Source organism: Akebia trifoliata, chromosome 2 (assembly GCF_017979445.1).
Source record: "Akebia trifoliata isolate Shusen 1 chromosome 2, ASM1797944v1, whole genome shotgun sequence".
Lineage (NCBI taxonomy): Eukaryota > Viridiplantae > Streptophyta > Magnoliopsida > Ranunculales > Lardizabalaceae > Akebia > Akebia trifoliata.
The window spans coordinates 15515879-15536524 of NC_141376.1; the positions used below are offsets into that span (position 1 = coordinate 15515879).

At 33.6% G+C, this 20646-nt stretch overlaps 2 protein-coding genes across 3 annotated transcripts; one reads left to right on the forward strand and one right to left on the reverse strand.

Annotated features, from left to right (window-relative positions):
• Positions 1–506: 506 nt before the first annotated feature.
• On the reverse strand, positions 507–2157 carry LOC147409764 (uncharacterized). The gene is made up of 3 exons (XM_086432005.1): positions 2082–2157; positions 1901–1995; positions 507–1318 (listed from the first exon to the last, which is right to left on the reverse strand). The coding sequence occupies exons 1-3, from the start codon at positions 2155–2157 to the stop codon at positions 698–700; spliced, it is 792 nt and encodes a 263-aa protein (XP_086288131.1). The 3' UTR covers positions 507–697.
• Positions 2158–6312: 4155 nt separating this feature from the next.
• AAE14 (acyl-activating enzyme 14) lies at positions 6313–14360 on the forward strand. Of its 2 annotated transcripts, XM_086431821.1 has the most exons (10): positions 6314–6584; positions 8322–8394; positions 9642–9810; positions 10016–10114; positions 10669–10766; positions 11137–11330; positions 11456–11583; positions 12048–12436; positions 13237–13451; positions 14020–14360. In XM_086431821.1, exons 1-10 carry the CDS (start codon positions 6364–6366, stop codon positions 14147–14149), a joined length of 1716 nt encoding a protein of 571 aa, XP_086287947.1. In that variant the 5' UTR covers positions 6314–6363; the 3' UTR covers positions 14150–14360. The 2 variants fall into 2 exon arrangements, with proteins under 2 accessions (XP_086287948.1, XP_086287947.1); XM_086431822.1 differs by lacking the exon at positions 14020–14360 and having other exon boundaries at positions 6313–6584; positions 12048–12468; positions 13237–13366.
• Positions 14361–20646: the final 6286 nt, after the last annotated feature.

Sequence of the window (20646 nt, forward strand, 5' to 3'; positions counted from 1 at the left end):
TTTTTAGTCCAAATGACTATTATACCCTTCATAGTTTAAAAAAACAAAGTTCTACTTATACAATGATACAAAATATAAACACCTAAACTTATTTATAAAGAACATGATAAATATTCATCTTCCAACCAAATATCATACCAAGAAATTATTTTTAGTCCAAATGACTATTATACTCTTCATAATCTACAAACAACCATTGCACTATACTAAAGAGTCGATAAATGAGATGAGCTGTAAGAAATTATTTTTAGTCAAATGACTAGTATTCCCCACCTTACACAGCCGTGCCCAAATTCATGTCAATATATGGCTCAACATAATCAACAACCAAGCCTTATTTGGATAGATGGAAGTATAACAACACCCTTCATGAAGATTTCCTAAAACAATATATTGTTCAAGGTAGTTGGAAACAAGTTTTTATATCAATTTCCACAACCTTGCATTGTGGCTTGTGACTGTTATGATACAGGAATCATGGATTCACCATCTCGACATTCTCCCAATGTCACAAAAAAAGCATAAACATTAACATACAAAATATACGAAAACTAACACATATATTGACTTTCAAATAATTCAAAAAGTAGCCTATATATCCAAAAAAATATCCCCAAAACATTAATCAAGTCATATTACAAAAAGCATCTCCAAAGTATTAATTAAGTCGCATTACAAAAAGTATTAACAAACTGAATCAAGAATCTCCAGCACCATTCAACATCGTCATCAAGTATCGCACACGCCTTTCAACAGGGTAACCAAAAAATGCCCTCATTCTTCCTGGTTTTTCGATGAGGAAAGAGTAGGCACGATCAAGTAATTCTGAATCAATTCCTAACCTTACCAACTCATTAAAAACATCATCCTCCGAGTAAACGCGTGGTCGAGTCCTCTGAAGAATCTCATTTCTTTCACGAATTCCTTTCTTAAGAATTTCATTTCCTTCTTTGATTGCCAATGCAATCTCTTTCATTGACTCCTCGATTTTTGAGAAATCTATTGAAGATGATGTCTTTCTCTTTTTGAAATGTGAGGAAGTTGCAGACTTGTTAGAAGCTGATTCACGAGGAGTTGTTAGTCGATTTTCGTCATGCATATCATATGTACCTTCAAAGCCTTCCAAAAAGTTATCATCATTTATCACCATATGATCAATATCTTTAGACTGTTTAACCAAATAGGCAGCCACAAGACAAACCATGTGTGCAGCCATACGACGCCTTCGATCCCATTCCAAAATAAAATTACTCCAAAATTCACTATAATCAAGAAAATCTTCATCAAGCATATCATCCAATTCTTCATCTTTATCCATCTAGAAACTACAACAATAACAATATTAAAAATTATTATAACAATTATATTGTAATTAACCGTACAAATATATGTCTACATTACAACACGAGAAATTTTTTGATCCATATAGGTGAGGTGAACGGAGACTATCTATATGTTTATGCCCTCTTTTAATGAAAATTAAAAGATGGTATACAATCAAAGAGAACCCAAAGAAAAAAATAAAAATTCAATAATACCATCATGAATAAAGGCTATGCAAATATTTTGATTACTCAGATTCACAAATGAGATCCCTTACACCAAAGGTCGCCAAATTCGATAATGCAAGCCCTCCTACTAATAAAGGGTATGGCATTAGCAAGAATAGGAGTGGAAATAACAACCAATTTACTAGTTTATTAAGTCCATAACCTAAACAGGCACCCTTGAACTTATGATTTACTCTAATAAAAAGCCCTAAACACTTAAATTAATCACTCCAAATAGAAACCCAGCTATACTATCTCAGAAGCCCTGTATAATAAATAATAGCTTATTCTTATAAGAAGATAAAAAACTTAACCAAACTAAAAGACCAAGGATGATCCAAAAGACTGACCTTTACTGTTCCTTCAGGGATACTTTCAACAGGAAGTTGAGATGCAGGGGATTCCTTGAACTTCAAGTAGTTGTACACGACAATACTACAAAGAGCTGTAAAAAAAAAGTTTAAATGCACATGTGAACCATTAAGAATGGTACAAAGGTGGGATTTTACAAAGAAATTCAGCAAAAAGAACCTAGGTGCAATGAGTAAAAGTTGGGGCGCCAATAGCAACTCTCTATTACAACGAACCTGGGTTTCCCACTGCACATGGTGCATGAGGGATCCAAATCACTAGATTTTATTGCTTGAGGCCAAATCACCCCAATCAGAAAATAAAAACATCAGATTATAGATATGGACCCATATTAAGACAATGACAATGGAACAATCAAACCAAATTTTAAAGTTTAAAAGATAAAAAATCCAACCTTATGTTTACAATCATTCACCCCAAAAGACCAATCTGATGGGGAAGGCACAATTATCATTTACCCCAAAAGACCAATCGATTTAGTGATACTTGTTGCTCAATACGTGTTTAATCATCTTTTTCACACCTTATACCAAATCTTTTGGTAACCAACATGAATATTTTTTTTCCCAATCAACTCTATTTCAAGCCTTATGAATAGTACATTTTAGGAAACTAATGGGAAAACTCACATATTACTTCTTTTTTTCTTCCTGATGAATGATCAAAAGAGAAAAAGTTATCGCAGTCTCAAATCAAAGAAGTTTCTTTTTTTTATTAGTAAATTTATCACAGAACCAAGTGTCTCAGAGTAAAATATTTTAAACCAATACATGAACCCATCATCATCAATGCCTCATACCCAAAATTTGGTGCAGGATACAACATGAATGGAAAGCTGCTTATGCAGAAACATGCCAATTTTTTTTTTTTTTTCGTATGAGGACAGCATTGAGATAATAGAAAACCCATTTTACATACAACATGAAACAAAGCAGAATTGAAGAAATATGAACAATAAGACAATTTTAACAAATTTGCTGCTCAGATGCCAAACCAAGCAAAATAGAATTAATAAATCAGACTGAAATCTTTCTATAAAAATTGAAAGCCATATGTTAGAATATATAATAAAAAAAACCCATATTTATACATCAAAGAACAATATGTGTTGAAAACCTTTGCTTGAGTACTCTAATGCTGGGAGAATCTCATTGACTCAAAGAACAAACATGGCATTAAATAGCCTTACAGAGAAAACTGAATGCTGAAAACCCATTTTACATACAACATGAAACAGGGCAGAAATATCAAATTTGCAACTCAGATCCCCAATTAAAAAACACCAAAAAAATAAATGAACATTTATTATGAATTTCCCAGTAAGGGTTCAATTGCTTTTAAATGGATGAAATCAAAAAATATTTAAGCTACTTAACGATACCTTCCACTAAACCCTAGATGAAATCTGAGCTGAACAAAGGTTTTAGGGTTCATGAAACCAAATGACAAAAACCAGAAGAATGAGAGAGAGATGATACCTCAAGTCGTCTCCTACTTGAGTTCGCCTCCTCCGTTCCACATCTCTCTAGGGTTTCTGAATCAGATTACATTTGTTTGTGTAATTGGGGTCTAAGTAGTAATAACTGGCCTGCCAATATTACTTTTCTTGGGAAATTTTGAAAATAACGTGGAATGTAAAACTTCTCTTCTCCCAATCTGTTAGAACTGAAGACGAGAGAGAGAGAGAGAGAGAGAGAGAGAGAGAGGGTGATTCTATTAAATGTTTGAAGAGTTTCTTTTTTAATAAAAAAATTTGAGGGATGTCGTTGTAATTAATTATTTTATTTTGATGAGAAACGAAATTACAGCTAGGGGTGCAATTTGGTCTGGTTTAAACTGAGAACTAAACCAAACTGATAGTTTTGGAGTTATTTGATTTGGTTTGGAACAAATTGCAATCCGGTTTTGGGTTTTAGAGAATCGATCAATTTTGTTCAGTTCTCGAATCAAATTTGTATAGAATCGATCAATTTTGTTCAGTTCTCGAATCAAATTTGTATAGAACCGAATCAAACCGAAAACTACACCCCTATGCAATAAATAAATATATGTGCATATAATAATTATTATGAATTATTGTAAGAGTTAGGACATCGATTAGTGATTTTTTATGAATAAACTAATGATTTTTTATGGATAGATTTGTGATTTATTGTTTATTGTATGAAATTTTATGTTTATTTTATATTTATTTTTTCATTAAAAAATATTAATTATAATTTATAGAATATTGACAATCTATAGAACCGAATCAAACCAAACCAAACCGACTTTAATTCGATTTTGGTTGGTTTAGTTTCAATGGAATTTAGTTTGGTTCTGGTTCTTATTTAGTAGAATTAACTTGTGTCGGTTCGATTCCAATTTGACCTCAAATTAAACCAAGTTGCACCCCTAATTACAGTTGTAAGTCGTGTTTTCAAGCTAAAACTCAATCTAACCATTGAATTGGTCGATATCTAATGGCACCACCTTATCGTTTTCACATATGTTTTCATATCTTGACATGGAACCAACCGCTCCCTAATATATACATATATATCACCTCCTCCTTTTCTTTTCCCTCTTTGCTTTTTTTTTTTTCAAATGTAATTAAATATCATCATTTTCTCATTGATTTCAAAATCCATGAAAATTAAATTTTCATGCAATTAAACATATGCTAAATCTAATTTGAGCACGTTTTGATGTGTTTCATGTATCTCAAGGACTTGCCTTAGGATTGGTTCAACATGCATCTCGAGACCAATCCTACATGCATCCTAGAGTTGGGACATTTACCTCACCTCTAAAATGATATATGACATAGAGGTTGATAAGACAAAACTCAAAATAAAAATTCATCTAAATAGAAAAAGAAATCTTTTTGAATCCCCTAATTGATGGGGGTAAGAAATAATATGATTTATTTGGAGAAGTGCTTATTTGCAAAGAGAACTGTTTTTCTATTTAAGAGACATTCTTTGACAAATGTGAAGGAAAAGAGAGGGTGGTTACTATTGCTAAAGGTCATGGAATGTAGAGGTTGGAACCAAGGTTGTGAATAGTGGAATTGCTTTTTAAAGTTCAGGGACATAGTCGTTAGATTTGCGATGAACCTTATTGTAAATTTTCGTTGCAAATAAAAAATAAAATTACTTAAATAGAGAAAGAAATATTTTTGAATCCCCAAAATTAATGGGACACTAATGATTTATTTGGTAAGGGGCCTACTTGAAAAGGAAATGTTTTTCAATTTGGCGTGTGTTTGGTTGTAGAGAAAATTTTAACTGGCAAATGATTTTCAAGCAAATTCTTTTCCACTATTTGGGCACAACATGGAAATTTATTTTTGTTTTTTAATTACATAAAAAAAAAATTTATTATTATTTTAATTTGACTTTTGTGATAATTATATAAAAATAATGATAAGAACAGTTTTTTGGAAACCTCAACTTTTTTAGCTTATTTTGACACTCCAACGTGTACTTATTATTTTCTTTTTTTATTTGACGTGTAATCAATAAAATTTGGGATGCCAATGGTAGATCTCTAACTTTATTTATTAAACAAATATTAATATAATTTAAAATTAATTATTCAATTAGAAATATACAAAAAAAAATGATTTAGATAATTTTAATTTTCTTGATAAAATAATTAATTTTTAATAATTTAAATATTTATTTTATAAATAAAATTATGATTTTGTTTGACTTTATATTTTTGTATGTTTTTCTATTTTGTTTAACTTTATTTATAAAATAAATTATGATTTTATTTGATTTGCCGTATGCTAACAAATCGTTTTCCAAGGGGAGGGGGGTAAGAAAATGATTTGCAATTAATGAAAAAAAAATCGGTGATGTTGACAAATCATTTCTCCTGCAAATTTAGAGTTTTTGACACGTCAAATACTAAAAAATTATCATTTTCCATGAAATTCTAATTTCCTCCCAATTTTCTGTGCAATTAAACATAGTCTTAAGAAACATTATCCTACAAATATGAAGGAAAAGATAGAGGGAGGTGCTAAGGGTCATGGTTGGTAAAGAGTTGTTACAAGTATATGAATAATGGAATTCCTCTCGGGAGTCAGAGGACATAATCATTGGATTTGCGATGAACCTCATCAATAATCATTTGGTGCGACTCTTCTTCTCTTTTATTTGATGGTATGTTCTTCCTTATGAATAATGTGTGTGGGTGGTGTTACAATGTTTTTCAACCTCGGGATTCTAATTCTTGGTGAATAAAATTAACCTTAAAAATTGAAGATAAGGGCATTCTGGTCATTTTTCACCAATCTCTCATACAAGACCATGGTTAGAGGAAGTTTACACTTTAAATCTGGATAATTAGGAGGGGCATTTTAGACCATCAAAATTCACTCTAAAATAGATAAGAAATAGCTTGATTGCTGCTTTGTTGTGTGCAATAGTTTTTCTTTGTTTCTGAAGAAATGGAGTTGAACTCAAAAAATGAGCAAAAACAGGAAGGAGGACACATATGTGAGTGCTTGAGAAAGATAAGTAGAATTCGAGGTGATTCTGTGGTCACAATCTTCGCAAATAGGAGAAAGAGAGGTTTAGAATTTGTGGAGAGTGTCCACAGCCTTGCAAATGGGTTGTCCCAACTTGGCCTTAAGGTTGGAGACATTGTAGCCATTGCCGCTCTCAACAGGTTCTCTTCTCTCAATTTATGTTAGAAACTGTCTCTGGATAGACTATATTTGTAACACACCAAAACTTTTCAAATTAAATGGTAGATTGGTGGTGTGTTGTTATAAGTAAAAGTTGGTGTGTTACTAGAAACTATATATATATATATATATATTTCATATTCAAATAATTGTATTTATTATATATAAAATAATGTCGATTAGAATTGAAGATGCTTACTCACAATTCATAAGATCATATTTCCAATCTTCAATTTGATAATAAATATTTAAATTAATTAATTTTAACAAAAATAAAATTGATTGACTAGGCTGAATTTTATTAAGTTGGCCGATATATTTTCATTATATCAAAGGGCTCATATCAGATCTCGGATGAGTCATCTCGGTCTCGGGTGATTTTTAAAATCATAACTGATTAACTGAAAAAAAATTTCAGGCCCACTTACTCATGAATGCAGAAAGAAAGCCCCGTTTGAATCATAAGTCAGCTTGATTGGTTGTTTCTAGCCATTTAATTCAATCATTTTTCATCTTGTGCTTTATAAACTGACTAGTGGGTGGCTTTCAAGCCCATGTGATAATTCTTGAACCCAATGACAAGTAATCACCTTAACAAGTCTTATTTGCATTATGTAGGTCTAAACATTAGTGGATCCAAAAAATGTAGCTAAAATGAATGTCATTCTAAAGAATGCTGAATTTGATACTAACATAAAGAACACATAAAAAATATCTAGGTGTTAGTGGTGCGGAAAGTTAATCCCATATCTCTTTGGGTTCGTAAAACATCACCAGACTTCACCACGACAGCTCACCCTATGGCGGCTTTCACTTTGATACCCTTCTTTCTGGCCCCCAGGTTGGCCCTTCCACTAACGCACCTGAAGCCTACTTTGTTGCAGCTTTCACTCTGGTACCCCTCGTTTTGGGTCTCCATCCCAATTCACTCCTTTTGAGAATTGAACCTGAGAAATGGTGTTGGCTTTGATGCCAAATGATACGAACCTAACAAATACACCAAAATCACCTGGGCGATAGTGGTGTAGAAAGTTAAGCTATATCTCTTTGTAGTTGTAACATACCACCACACTCTTTTTCTAATGCCCCTGATGGCCAACTCTTTTGTGGCTTTAACTCTGGTACCCTTCTTTCCAAGCCCCCATATAGCCCTACCCTAGGTTGCCCCTTCCATTAACACATTAACCACGACAGCTCACCCTATGGCGGCTTTCACTTTGATACCCTTCTTTCTGGCCCCCAGGTTGGCCCTTCCACTAACGCACCTGAAGCCTACTTTGTTGCAGCTTTCACTCTGGTACCCCTCTTTTTGGGCCCCCAGATAATCATTTCCCCAAGTCGCTCCTTCTGAGGTTTGATGATACTGACCCAACTACTACATCAAAAACACCTAGGTATTAGTGGTGCGAAATGTTTAAGTCCATATCTCTTTGGGATTGTAATAGAATTCTTCATATTTGTATTTTGTATTGTAAACTTGTTCCAAGCTCTTTATTAGATGTAACACCCCAGTAAGTGTCATACATGGTGTGTTTCCAATGTTTTAAAGATATGACATTTGGATAGAAAATCATTCATGGCACACTTAACTGTTTTCATTCTTGATTTCAATGGATTCACCAATTGATGGTTCTAGAAATGGTTGAAAATTGTCACTTACAAGGTAGGAAAGCTTAAAATTTTTGACAATAATTTTTTTTTTTTGGTTTCCACTGCAGTGACTTGTATTTGGAATGGCTGTTGGCAGTTGCATTTGTTGGAGGGATTACAGCTCCACTCAATTATCGTTGGGTAAGACTAATTCATCTCTCTCTCTTAATTCCTGAAAATAGATATGATGGTTACAAGGAAGTGATATTGGCCAAGTCAATGATTGAAAATCATACATAATAAAATTGGGCCTTTGTTCATTATGCGACATATGACACCATGTATTGTAATGGTGTGTTGACTTGAAGCCAAGTGTTGTAAATGTTTCACACTTGTAAGGTTTTGAAACTTGAAATTATTCTAATTTCATTGGTTTTGGTTCAGTGAGTTTTCCACTATTAGTCCAATAAGTATTCAATTAAGAAGCTTCATTGGAGGTCTTGAGTTAAAACTTAAGAGGAGTGAGAATTGGGTTCTTTGAGAGTACACCCAAGAAAAACTACCTGAGAGAGAGGTGCAAATAATCTTATCCGTAGGCCAGAGTAATCTTTAGTTTTGATTGTTTTCAATAGCATTTTTCAATCTTTTTCTCTCTTCTCACTCCAAGTATCTTTAGATCATTAATTTATTTATTCAAGACTATTTGGATCTTGAAATGTGGTCCATTAGAATCTTGTTCTTTGTTAGTGTTCTAGTATAATCTTGTTCTTTTAAAAATGTTCATTGTTGTTTCGTTTCTTATAGAGTCTTGTCTTTTATCCCAATTTAATTGAGCTTCCAAATTGAACTTTGGTTCTTTTTTCTTTCTTTTTTTCGACTAACAATTTTGGGCAATCAAACATAGATTAATACTACAGTCTCCATACAGAAGAACAAATTATATGAGACTCCCCCAATTACTTTTAAAAAAAAACCCCTATGAGACTCGGACTGACTCTGGGTTTGGTTGAATCCCAAAGGTAATGTTGCCAATTTTTTTGATTTCCTGAGAGGGAGTCACCAATTGAAGTGATATTACACCTCTAAGCGTGCGATTCTTTCTTTTTTAACTTTTAAAGATCAATGGGTTTCAAGAAAAGAAGAACGATACTTTGTAAATCAATCTCAGTGATAATTGGTAAAAGTCTTGATTGAATGGCTTCTAGATGTGTCTTTAAGCCTTAGTTCACTCAGTTTTCCCTTTTGATCTTAGCTAGTTTTGGCCAAGTTTGGAATGAAATATTGCCACGAAACTTTGAATGATTCGGATTGTCTTGAAATGTTTCGGTTGAGACCCTTTTGATTTCTCTTCTGACCAAAACATTGCTTTAAAAAGAGATTTTAAACCTTTGTTCCAGACTGCCCAACTTCATCAGTTCTACTATTAATCACTCTTTCTCAACTTCCAGAGCTTCAAAGAAGCAAGATCGGCTTTGGAGATTTTGAGACCGGTAATGTTTGTGGTTGATGAGAGTTGTGCTATCTGGTACTCCGCGCTACAAACTAACACTTTGCCTTCTCTGAGGTGGCATGTTTTCCTTGGAGAACCGTTTTCCTTCCTCGGCAGCCTTGGCAATGGTAAGTTGAATTCGAGAAAGAAGAATGCAAAACAGAACAGTTATGGAGTCACTGATACAGACAACTCCATATCTCATTTATCATGCTCTATGATTACAAACTAGACACTTTTAATTGCTTTAGCACCATATTAATACATATTCATTTTGCATTTATGTTGTTTATTTTGACAATCTCAATGTTTATATGGTTTTTCTTTTGTCAGTGTTAACTACAGAAATCCTTAAAAGTCGTTTCCAAATATATCAACCATTTGACTACCGATGGGCACCAGAGGGCATAGCTCTTATATGCTTCACTTCAGGTACACTAATCTTTACTATTATAATGAGAGAAGGCGGAGTAGAACTGGTTCAACACAAAATTTGAGTGGTCATAAATGCCCCCACTTTTATAACTTAATTTAATATAATCGGGGTCATTTTGGTAAAAACCCAAGAAAATTGCAAAATACAATTGCATAATCACATTTCTTAGTTTTCAAAATTATGAAAGTATCCTTTTAATTATCTAATCTTCAAAAACCCTCTAATCAATATTTTAATTACAAATAAGCCCTTTTGATACTTGTGCATTTGCACATGCCACCTTCTATTACTTATAGTTTGTTATTATTTGTATTTTCTTTTGAGCAGTGATTCTTATAAATTTTCTATGCAAAGCTTCCATTCTAACGATACAATATACTTGATGAACTTTATTGACACGATTATTATTGCACTAATTAATGAGAACCTTCATTTTAGCTCTCAAATCTTATTTCGCCAATAATCTAATTATTACACTTGGTGCAATCCCAATTGAGGCTTATTGCTCTATGTTTAATCCTTGTTTTGAACAATTTTTTTTTTTATTCAGGAACCACAGGAAAGCCAAAGGGAGTTGCCATAAGCCATACAGCTCTTAATGTACAGTCGCTCGCAAAAATCACTATTGTTGGTTACAACGAAGATGATGTAAGCTTTCCTTATTGAAGTTACACGTATTTCTTATTCTAGAAAGCATGAGTGTTACATTGGGTTGAAAGACACTGTAAAAATCATGTTGAATCTGATTCTAGATCATGTATATGGCTTTAGATATGGTTGAATGATGAAATAGGTTTCCTGTTGTCAACCCCAATGGTTTTGACGGCATTAATAACAGAGTAGCTTGGATAGTGCTGTAGTAGAAATATCATCCACATTCACCAAACCAAATTAAATATAATTGTAATATATTTATTGTTTCCAAATACACCCATAGTTTATCAATATAAGCGAGGTCGTGACACCATGGATGTTGTACTAAGTTCATAATCACAAAATTTCTCCGTGGGTTTTGTAGGTTTATCTCCATACAGCTCCTTTGTGCCACATTGGTGGGATATCTTCATGCATGGCCATGCTAATGGTAGGTGCATGCCATGTATTGGTGCCCAAGTTTGAAGTCGAATCAGTTGTCAAAGCCATTGAACAACACCACGTATCTTCTCTAATAACAGTTCCTACAATGATGGCTGATCTGATTTCTTTTCTTAGGCAAGCCAAATCAGTTGTACGACTAGACTTTTTCTTTTCCTTACATATGTTAATAGTAGTTGTTTGAAACCAAAAACAATATATCATTATAAATTACACGTGCATTGATGTTGGTTTTGTATCAGGAGTCGAAAAACATTCATGTGCGGAGAAAATTTGAGGAAGATATTAAATGGAGGAGGAGGACTCTCAGTTGATCTTGTTAGGGATGCTACCAAAATATTTCATGGTGCCAAACTTCTTTCTGCTTATGGTTGGTGTCTTTCCTCTCATTCTATTTACTTATTTGACAATTTTCAACCATTTTCTCTATTCTTTCCATGAAATGTTATGCGTGTTGTGATTTGTGGAGCCAAATGGTACTGGTCAATAAGAAATTTTCCCATGGGTATTTTCGTAATTTCACTAAGATTATGTAAAACCCTAGTCATGTTTTCCGAAGGTATATATTTCTCTTCATGATCCATGGACGTACCTCGATCTTGAGGGAACCACGTAAATGTTTTTTGTGTGATTTGTGTTTGTTTTTTCGATTCTTTTCTTGGTTTGATTGCTCTTGTTTTCTTAACAATATGAAACCTTGCACATTAACAAACCTGCTTAGATGACTCAATGATCCCTATTCAAGCTCTTGGATGATTCTTATGGTTATTCAACATGTCTCTCTATATAATATCTTACAATTCTACTCTCTCTTTGTTTTTTTCTGTCCAAAAGGTATGACAGAGACCTGTTCTTCACTGACCTTCATGACCCTTTATGAACCGGTACATGCAAATGTCAATGAGCCTCATCGAAAGATGAGTGAACCCGAATCCTACTTAAATAACCAGTTGCGGGCTGTTTGTGTTGGAAAACCTGCGCCACATGTCGAATTAATGATCAGTGGTGATGGGTCTTATCCTGTTGGGAGGATTTTAACTAGAGGCCCACATGTAATGGTCAAGTATTGGGATCAAAATCCAATGACGACAACAGCTTTTGTAGATCAAGGTTGGATTGACACTGGTGATATAGGGTGGATTGATGACTATGGACACGTATGGCTCGTTGGACGGGCTAAGGATCGGATAAAAAGTGGAGGGGAGAACGTTTATCCTGAAGAGGTAAGCATGATGATTATCACACTTGTGTAGAGGTATGAGCCCATCACTTGATCGATCTTAGTTTATGTGTTCTATTTGGCTAAAAAATGACCCTGATTGGATGATCCTAACTATCCAATCTAAGACATCACAAGATTTTGTTTTGACGAAACAAGAATGATGCTTACATAATATTCTGGATAGATGTTGGATAGCTAAAATCATCAAATTGCATAAATATCTCATGGTTTGGGAACTTGATCGAGTCCAAATTGACATGTTCAAGGGCAATAGACTCGGAGGGCACCTTGCAAGTTTTCTATTGTGAATCAGGACCCTCTTTGGCTCTACCAAAACCAATTAAAAAACATATTTTTCGAACAACCTAGCCAAGTCGACCGGTTCGGATTGGTTTTGGAGTATATGTATATGAGTCCGACTTCAAAATTTTGGAGGAACCCTCCTTGTAACATGACACGTGGCTTTTTGTGTTTATTTCACATCCTTACTTTTTGGGTAATATTTGAGATACCTCCTTGGAGATACCATGTGTAATCCAAAGGAGAGGGTTCTACCAAAATTTTGAAGCAGGATGGGCGCTTCAAAGTTTTTTCCTATGAATAACGATATTTAGTAATTAAACATTTATGATTGATATAAAATGAAATTTGTGATGGTAGTGCCTATTAATCTAGTTTATAACAGAAAGAACCAGAAAAAATTTAAATCTAAATCGATATTTATGAATTTATGTCGAATCCGCTTGAAATAATTCAACTTTTGTAGCTAAGATCCTTATATGGTAATTTTGTTGAACTTAGGTGGAGGCCATCTTATCACAACATCCAGGAGTGTCTGGCATTGTTGTTGTAGGACTTCCTCATGTGCGACTCTCGGAGATGGTCGTAGGTTGTGTTAAAATAAGAGAGAACTGGTGGTGGGTCGATCAAATGTCCGATCTTCAACCTAAAAGAGAAGAGCTAACATTAAGTAGCGAAATCCTTCGAAAGTACTGCAAACAGAAGAACTTGACTAGGTAAGTTTCTCTTTAATTCCAAGTTATTAACAAAGTTGGAATAAATGATTTATATTGCATTCTTTATGTTGAAAGTTCATGCATCACTTTAGCACTTCTTCACTTATGTCCAAATTTTTTTTTAGAGAGCTGCTATTGGCACCCAACTTTTACTTTTTACACCTCAATTTCTTAAATTATTTCACACCCCCCAGTTAAAGATTAAAAACACACTCTTCAAATATTGCCAAGATTTGCCTCAAATTATAATATCAACATTACAAAACATGATAACACTTGTTCAAACAATGTCAATAGTTTACAATTATGATTAGGCTCATATAAAATCCTAAACCCAAAAATAGAAATCTAGCGAAAAAAGAGAGCTTCTATTGGCACCCCAACCTTTAGTTATTCACAATCTTCACTTATTTTCTTTATTTTTAATTGGAGTGTAATAAGTAAAAGTTGGGGTGCCAACAGCAGCTCTAAAAAATTATTTAGTTCTTCCTGTCTAAATGAAAAATAGAGAAAGAAAAGAAAATTGAGGGAACGTTTTTGGCTTTTTTTTTTCCTTTTCTTTTTGCAGGTTCAAGATACCAAAAGTTTTTATTTTATGGAGGAAGCCATTTCCATTTACATCAACTGGGAAACTGAGAAGAGATGAAATCAAAAGGGAGGCCATCTCTTGTATGCAATCATTGCCTAGCAAACTATGAATGTACTAAGAGTAAAATAACATAATATTTTGCTTCTAATTCCTTTTAAGCAATTATTAGCAAAGCCAAAATGATATAAAATAATGTTCGGGATAACGGTATCCTAATGTGATCGATTTCTCTGAAACATGCTATCATCCACTTGAGATCTCGAGATGGGGCAATTGTAAGGATAAAAAAAAATAAATAGAGAAATTGGATTAGTGAATCATATACACTTATGCTTTGTTTGAAAAAGCTGTATGTAAAATTGCTGATGCTGAATTAAGTTACTGAAGCTAAGAGAAAGTTGTCGTTACTGTTGCTGAAACAATTTGCTAAATTGAATATATTGTTTGGTAACATATTGTTTAATTGTGCTGTTAAGATGTTAAATTGTTTGATAACCTGTTGTCTAGAATTTGCTAGATGAAATTAAAAATAATAAAAAAAAAAAGATTATTTATCTTATATAAGTACTAATATGTTAATAATAAGTATAAACAAAAGATTTAATATTAAAAAATAAAAAATAAAAAATGAATTCATTAAACTTAGATTAGGTTTTTTAATCATCCTAGTCAAGAAAGTCCAAAATACCATCAAAATTATAAAAGAAAAACATGAAAAGAAACACAAAGGAGGAAATTTACAACAAAAAAAATGACCATCCAAAAAAGTCTGAATCAAGAAATCAGAGAAAAGTCTATCAAATTCTTAAATTATAATTTTATAATATCTTGTTCAAGAAGACCCAAACAACCATCAAAGGGGTCGTAGATAATAATATGACTATGATTATACTAGAGAACCACTAACTTATTACATCCACTTTCTTAAATTATTTATCACGCCTCAATTAAAGATTAATACACGTTTCAAACATTACAAAGGTTCAGCTCAAATTATAATCTCAACATTAAAAAACATTATAACACTTGTTGAATTGTTGTTCACAAATATGATTAGGCTCTTAAAATCCTAAATCCAAAAAATAGAAATCTAAAAAAAAAAAAGTGAATTTATATTGGCACCCCAACTTTTACTTATTTTAAACCATTCACTTATTTTCTTTATTAATTGGGGTGTAGCAAGTAAAATTTAGGGTGCCAATAGCATATCTCTTATATTATTTATTTGTTGAATCTCCATTTCATGTGTTGAATATGATGAAATTTCAAGTATGGTGCACTCTTCATTTTAATTCTTAAAAGATGTTTTCTAGCAAATTTGTCACTTTTATAATCAACAGATTCACTAATAAAATATCAGTGACATTGTCATATCAGTGATCTCATTGGTAATTTATCTCTGAATTCATTGATTATAAAAGTGACGAATACACTAGGCAAACATGTTATGAGAATTAAAATGAATAGTGTATTAGAATCGAAATTTTGACATAAGTTAACACACGTTTTGAGAAATATCTCTTATTTATTGGGGTTATTTATTTACATGATTCAACTCAATTAGGATATGATAGTGTTATAAATTTAGAGAGATGCTATTGGCACCCCCACTTTTACTTGTTTCACCGTAATTTCTTAAATTATTTATCACACCCCAATTAAAGATTAAAAACACAACATTCAAACATTACAAAGGTTTAGCTCAAATTATTATCTGACTATTATAAAAAATTACAGCATTCCGTCAAACAATTTCACTAATTTGTTACAATTAAATCTAGCAAAAAAAATAAAAAATAAAAAAAAATAAAATTGAGAGAGAACTTCTATTGGCACCTCAACTTTTACTTATTCTCAAACATTTACTTATTTGGGCTTTTTTCCAAAACTTGCCCATATTATGTCCAAATTCTAATTTTGGTACATTGTTCACTTTAATTTTCAGAACATGCATTTTGAGTGAATTCGTCAATTTTATAATTAACAAATTCGTTGGTATATCTATGAATACATAGGTATTAAAAGCGAGCAATGAATGTTTTGGGAATTAAAATGAACAGCGTAGGAGAACTCGGAATTTTGTTCATATTCAACCAACGAAATGGGAATTCACCATACTTATTTTCTTATTTCTAATTGGGGTGCATTAAGTAAAAGTTGGGGTGCTAATAACAGCTCTCTAAATTTACCATCTCTTACCAATTAAGAGATCTAAAATAAGAGCGACTATTGTAAAGTGTATCTAAATATTGTTTATTTGTTGCTGTTTTTTCTTTTTCTTCTTTTCTTGGATAATGAGGAGAGGTGAAGAAGATGACGAGGGGATTGTTCTTAACTGGTTGAAATCCATGATATAGAGAGATGGTTATTGGGTTTCAAATTCTAAGAGAGAGAAAGAGATGGAGAAGGTTGAAGCGTGAAGAAGATGGGTTTTGGGGAAGGGAAGAAACTCTTTTGAAATGGAGGCGGCTGAAGTTTGAACGAGATGGGTTTGTTCGCTATTATCAGACCACTCGAATTCGAAGTTTTGTCTTCGCTCATCTTTTAGGTTTCTTTAAAATTTAATATCACTTTGGATTAGGGAAAGAAAAAAAAAAAAAGGAATAAGAGATGGATGCTTACCTGGTTGCAGAGATGAAGATGGAAGCGAGCTTCTTGATTATAAGATGAGAGAGAGAGAGAGAGAGAGAGATGGCGCCAATACTCTGTTTTTGCGGAAACGTGCGGAGGCTCGTTGAAGTGTTGATTGTTGAGGGATTCGGCTGATTTTTCTGAATTAATCGACAACCAAAACGAGTTGTGAATGGTTCTAAACACTCGAGTTGCAAAAAACGGAATGTGTTCGACGGATTTTTACCTTCGCACGGCTGTTCCAAACAGAGTATTAGTAATTTGAAGGCCATAGTTTGAGATTAGGGTATGTTTGATTGCATGGAAAGTCACTTTCCATGGAATTTGAAATCCATGAAAAATTAGTTGTGGAAAATAGGTAGGGTTGGAAAATCAAATTCTATTGTTTGATTTCACTTGGATAAAATCATGGAAAAAATATGAGAAAAAAGAAGAAGAGGAGAATGAGGAAGAAGATGAGAGGAGGGGGAGAGGAAGAAGAAGAAGATGATGAGGGAGGGGAAAGGATATGGCGACAGTGGTGAAAAAGGTGGCGACGGTGGTGAAAAAGGTGGCAGAGGCGACGGCAACGTGGAGGCGGCGACGATGGCGGCGATGGAGGTAAGTGAGGAAGATGGGGGGAGAACGTGGTGGTGGTGGTGGTGGTGGAGGTGGAGGAGGAGGTGAGGGATGGAGAAGGAGAAGAAGAAAAAGAAGAAGAGAGAGAGAGAAGGTGGTCGGAGACGGAGCCGACGGGGACGGCGATGGTGACAACGGCGAGGTTAGTGTAATGGTGGTGGTGGTGGTGGTAGTGGTGGTGGTAGGGAAGAATTGATGATGAAAAATATGGGTGGATTTCATTTTCCCACCCATGTGGGTGGAAAAGTGAAATCCATGATTTAATGGACTTTTTAAATGGGGTGGAAAATGAATTTCCATTTCCATGTGCAATCAAACACTTGAAAAATGTTATTTTCCATAGAAATTGATTGTCCACGGAAATTGATTTTCCACCCTATTTTCCATGTGCAATCAAACATACCCTTAGTGAAAAATTAATTGTGTGACCCATATCTAATATCAAATCATGAGTCGCATATTTGAACTTGACCCAAATCATATCTAATCCCAAATAATGAAGGAAACACACTAATCGAGGAATCATGATTTTAGGATTACTATTTTCTATCTAATTTGAGTATTGGAGTATCTTTTACAAGTATTTAGAACTGTTAATAAGTTGGATTTTCACCTAATTTAGTCTGTCGTAAATCAAGTTTTGATAGTGTTACTAAGCCCTTTTAAACACGATTGCCTGTTAGTTCCAGGCTTTTTTGCGTTCAGTCAATCTATCCAAAGTAAATCCATCCCTAAGGAACCCACTATTAGGTTCCCGTCCGATAGGTACACGAAAGTGACAAAGTTACTTTGACTATTGAACATCACATCTCAGTAGGGTCAGAGGACTTACATTTCTATAGTCTCGACCTCATTCTTCTTTCCCTAATATTCACCTTGAGTCATTAAAACCTTTTTGACTTGGCCTGGTCGAGTCGTTCTACGCTACTAGCACTTCAAAAGGCGAAACTCTCGTCCTTTTCCACCTAAGTGGTGGCCATTTTTTTACTTAGAGCCGAGTTCAAGCTAGTGAGCTAGACCTGTCAAGTGGCACGACTCGATAACTGATAATTATAATTTTTGTAATATATTATAATTATTTATATAATTAATTTGTGGGCTTTTCACGTAAATAGGCTCGAATAATTGGGAGATAGAATTGAACAAAGGTTGAAGGGGACGTATGGAATGATGCATACTTATCTTCTCAAAGTGTGCCACGTGTCATTACATTAGCTGATCATTAAAATATCTTGGATAAAAAGATATTAAAATCAATGGTTAGGATTCATCAATCAGATGAATGGTCATGCCCATCATCACTCTTGTCTCTCTATCCTCAGTTCCTAATACTTTTGATTTCTATATAGAAAAATAGATAGAATGGGTATTAGTGGCCTGACCACTATATGAAATCCGTTCGCCTTAAAACATAAAGGGTGATTTAGACATGCCCCTTCACATTTTGGTAAATAATTGAGATACCCTTGTGTTTTCAAACTAGTGATATATATACTCCCTTGACCTCAGTCCATTTTGAAAGACTAGCAATGAAATAACTAGAATGTTCTCATCTCTAGTTTCTACCCAAAAACCCTTTATTTTTCTTCCAAAACCCTTAACTATTTTCAACTTCTAGTGCAACATCAATTGTCCTTATCTTTTACCTTAAGATTCTATCTCCTTCAATCTTTAAGCCTCAAGATCAAGATAAAATTTTCGAGAAAGTAGAAGACAACGGATTTTTGGATTGTACATTAAAAATAAATTTCCCTAGAAGTTTAAGAGTCTAATATTGATGAATTTATAGGAGAACAATCAACAGATCATTTTCTGTTAGTCTTTTACAGAAGACTGAAGTCAAGGGGCATGTCATCAGTTTGAAAATACAAGAGGGTATCTCAAATATTCACCAAAACATGGAGGGGTATATCAAAATCATCCAAACATAAAAACATTATCTAAAGCAAATGTTTTTGGGTAAGTGCTCCACAGACATTCCTCCATTACTTGAATGAAGAAACTATATAATAACCTCATTGAGAATCCAAGCTTCTCCTGAAGTGTTGAGATGTGTGGGAGTGCTCACTCTGTACCTCTGTCAAGATCTCCAATCTTTGGGCTCAAATTGGTTCTAGTTGTCTGCTAAAACCATTGGAGCTATGTGTAAAGTTCTATAAAATGAGCTATTAAGGAGATCTGTTTTTGTTTGTTTGTTTGTATGATTTTCATATAAAATTTTCTACTTAAGACGTTTTTATCATGTATTTGGATACATTTCTGTCTTAAAAACTAATTTGGATCTCGAAATCAACCGACAAGTCATATTATCTTATGTTATGTACTCCTGACATGAGAATGGTTTCTTTTTTTTTTAACGCCCATTAAAGATTGATTGGAATTTATTATTCAATTGATGTTGAAATCGATTTGAACAGGCTTTAGAGAGTTTGACATGTCTAAGTTGGATTGGATTGTCCAGGTCAAACGAACTTACTATGGTACTGATTCGATCACAAAACCAGATTCTTAAAATCATTCGTAGACTATAATTCTTATTCATCATATACATGGCATCTTGAGATTCATGTAGTCTGACTGGAAAGCCCCACTCCGTTTTAACGTCTCGTCTCGTCCATGAACGAGACTGAGTTGTCTCGGACGAGATTTTAAAAAATGCCTTAGAATTAGAACAAACCATGTCTTTGAGATCAGATTTTAAACCATGGGTCCATCCCCCATTCCATCAAAGACTAGTCACCTCAGATTGACCACTGCTCTAGCTGGTAGGACTGTCAACGGATGAAATCAGACTCAAAATTCGATCCATTCCAATCCGATAATTTTGGATCTGAATTTAGAATTTGGATTCCGATAAGATTCGGATCCAATATCTTATCAGATCAGTTCTAGATCAACCATTTATTAATCCGATAGGGATTCAATCCGATAAAATGTGAGGAAGTATATAATTTATATAATATACTTTATCTAAATATATGAAGAAATGCCCCCGAAATTACTCAAACAATTGATGATCCTAGAAGAAGGTATAGTTATTTTCCTTTTGTAGAGTTCTACTAGCTAGCAAGCCTGCATGGAGCAATACTTACGTGTAGTTCTATTAACAATTTTTCTAAATTGTGTCAACGAAAGGCATGGTCGGTATCCAATGGATATCATCATCTACATACTTCATCGGCAACACTCTCTTAGTAAACCACTGAAGAAGTTCAGAGCATTCTTCAACCAAGTTTAGTTTGAAGCATTAAAAGACTTAGCAAAGCATTTAAAAGACTTAGCTATGTTCAGGCTTGCATGTCAATTTTCAGAAAAGTAAGGTGTTGGGGGTAGGAGAAGTGATGAACCTTCAAGTTT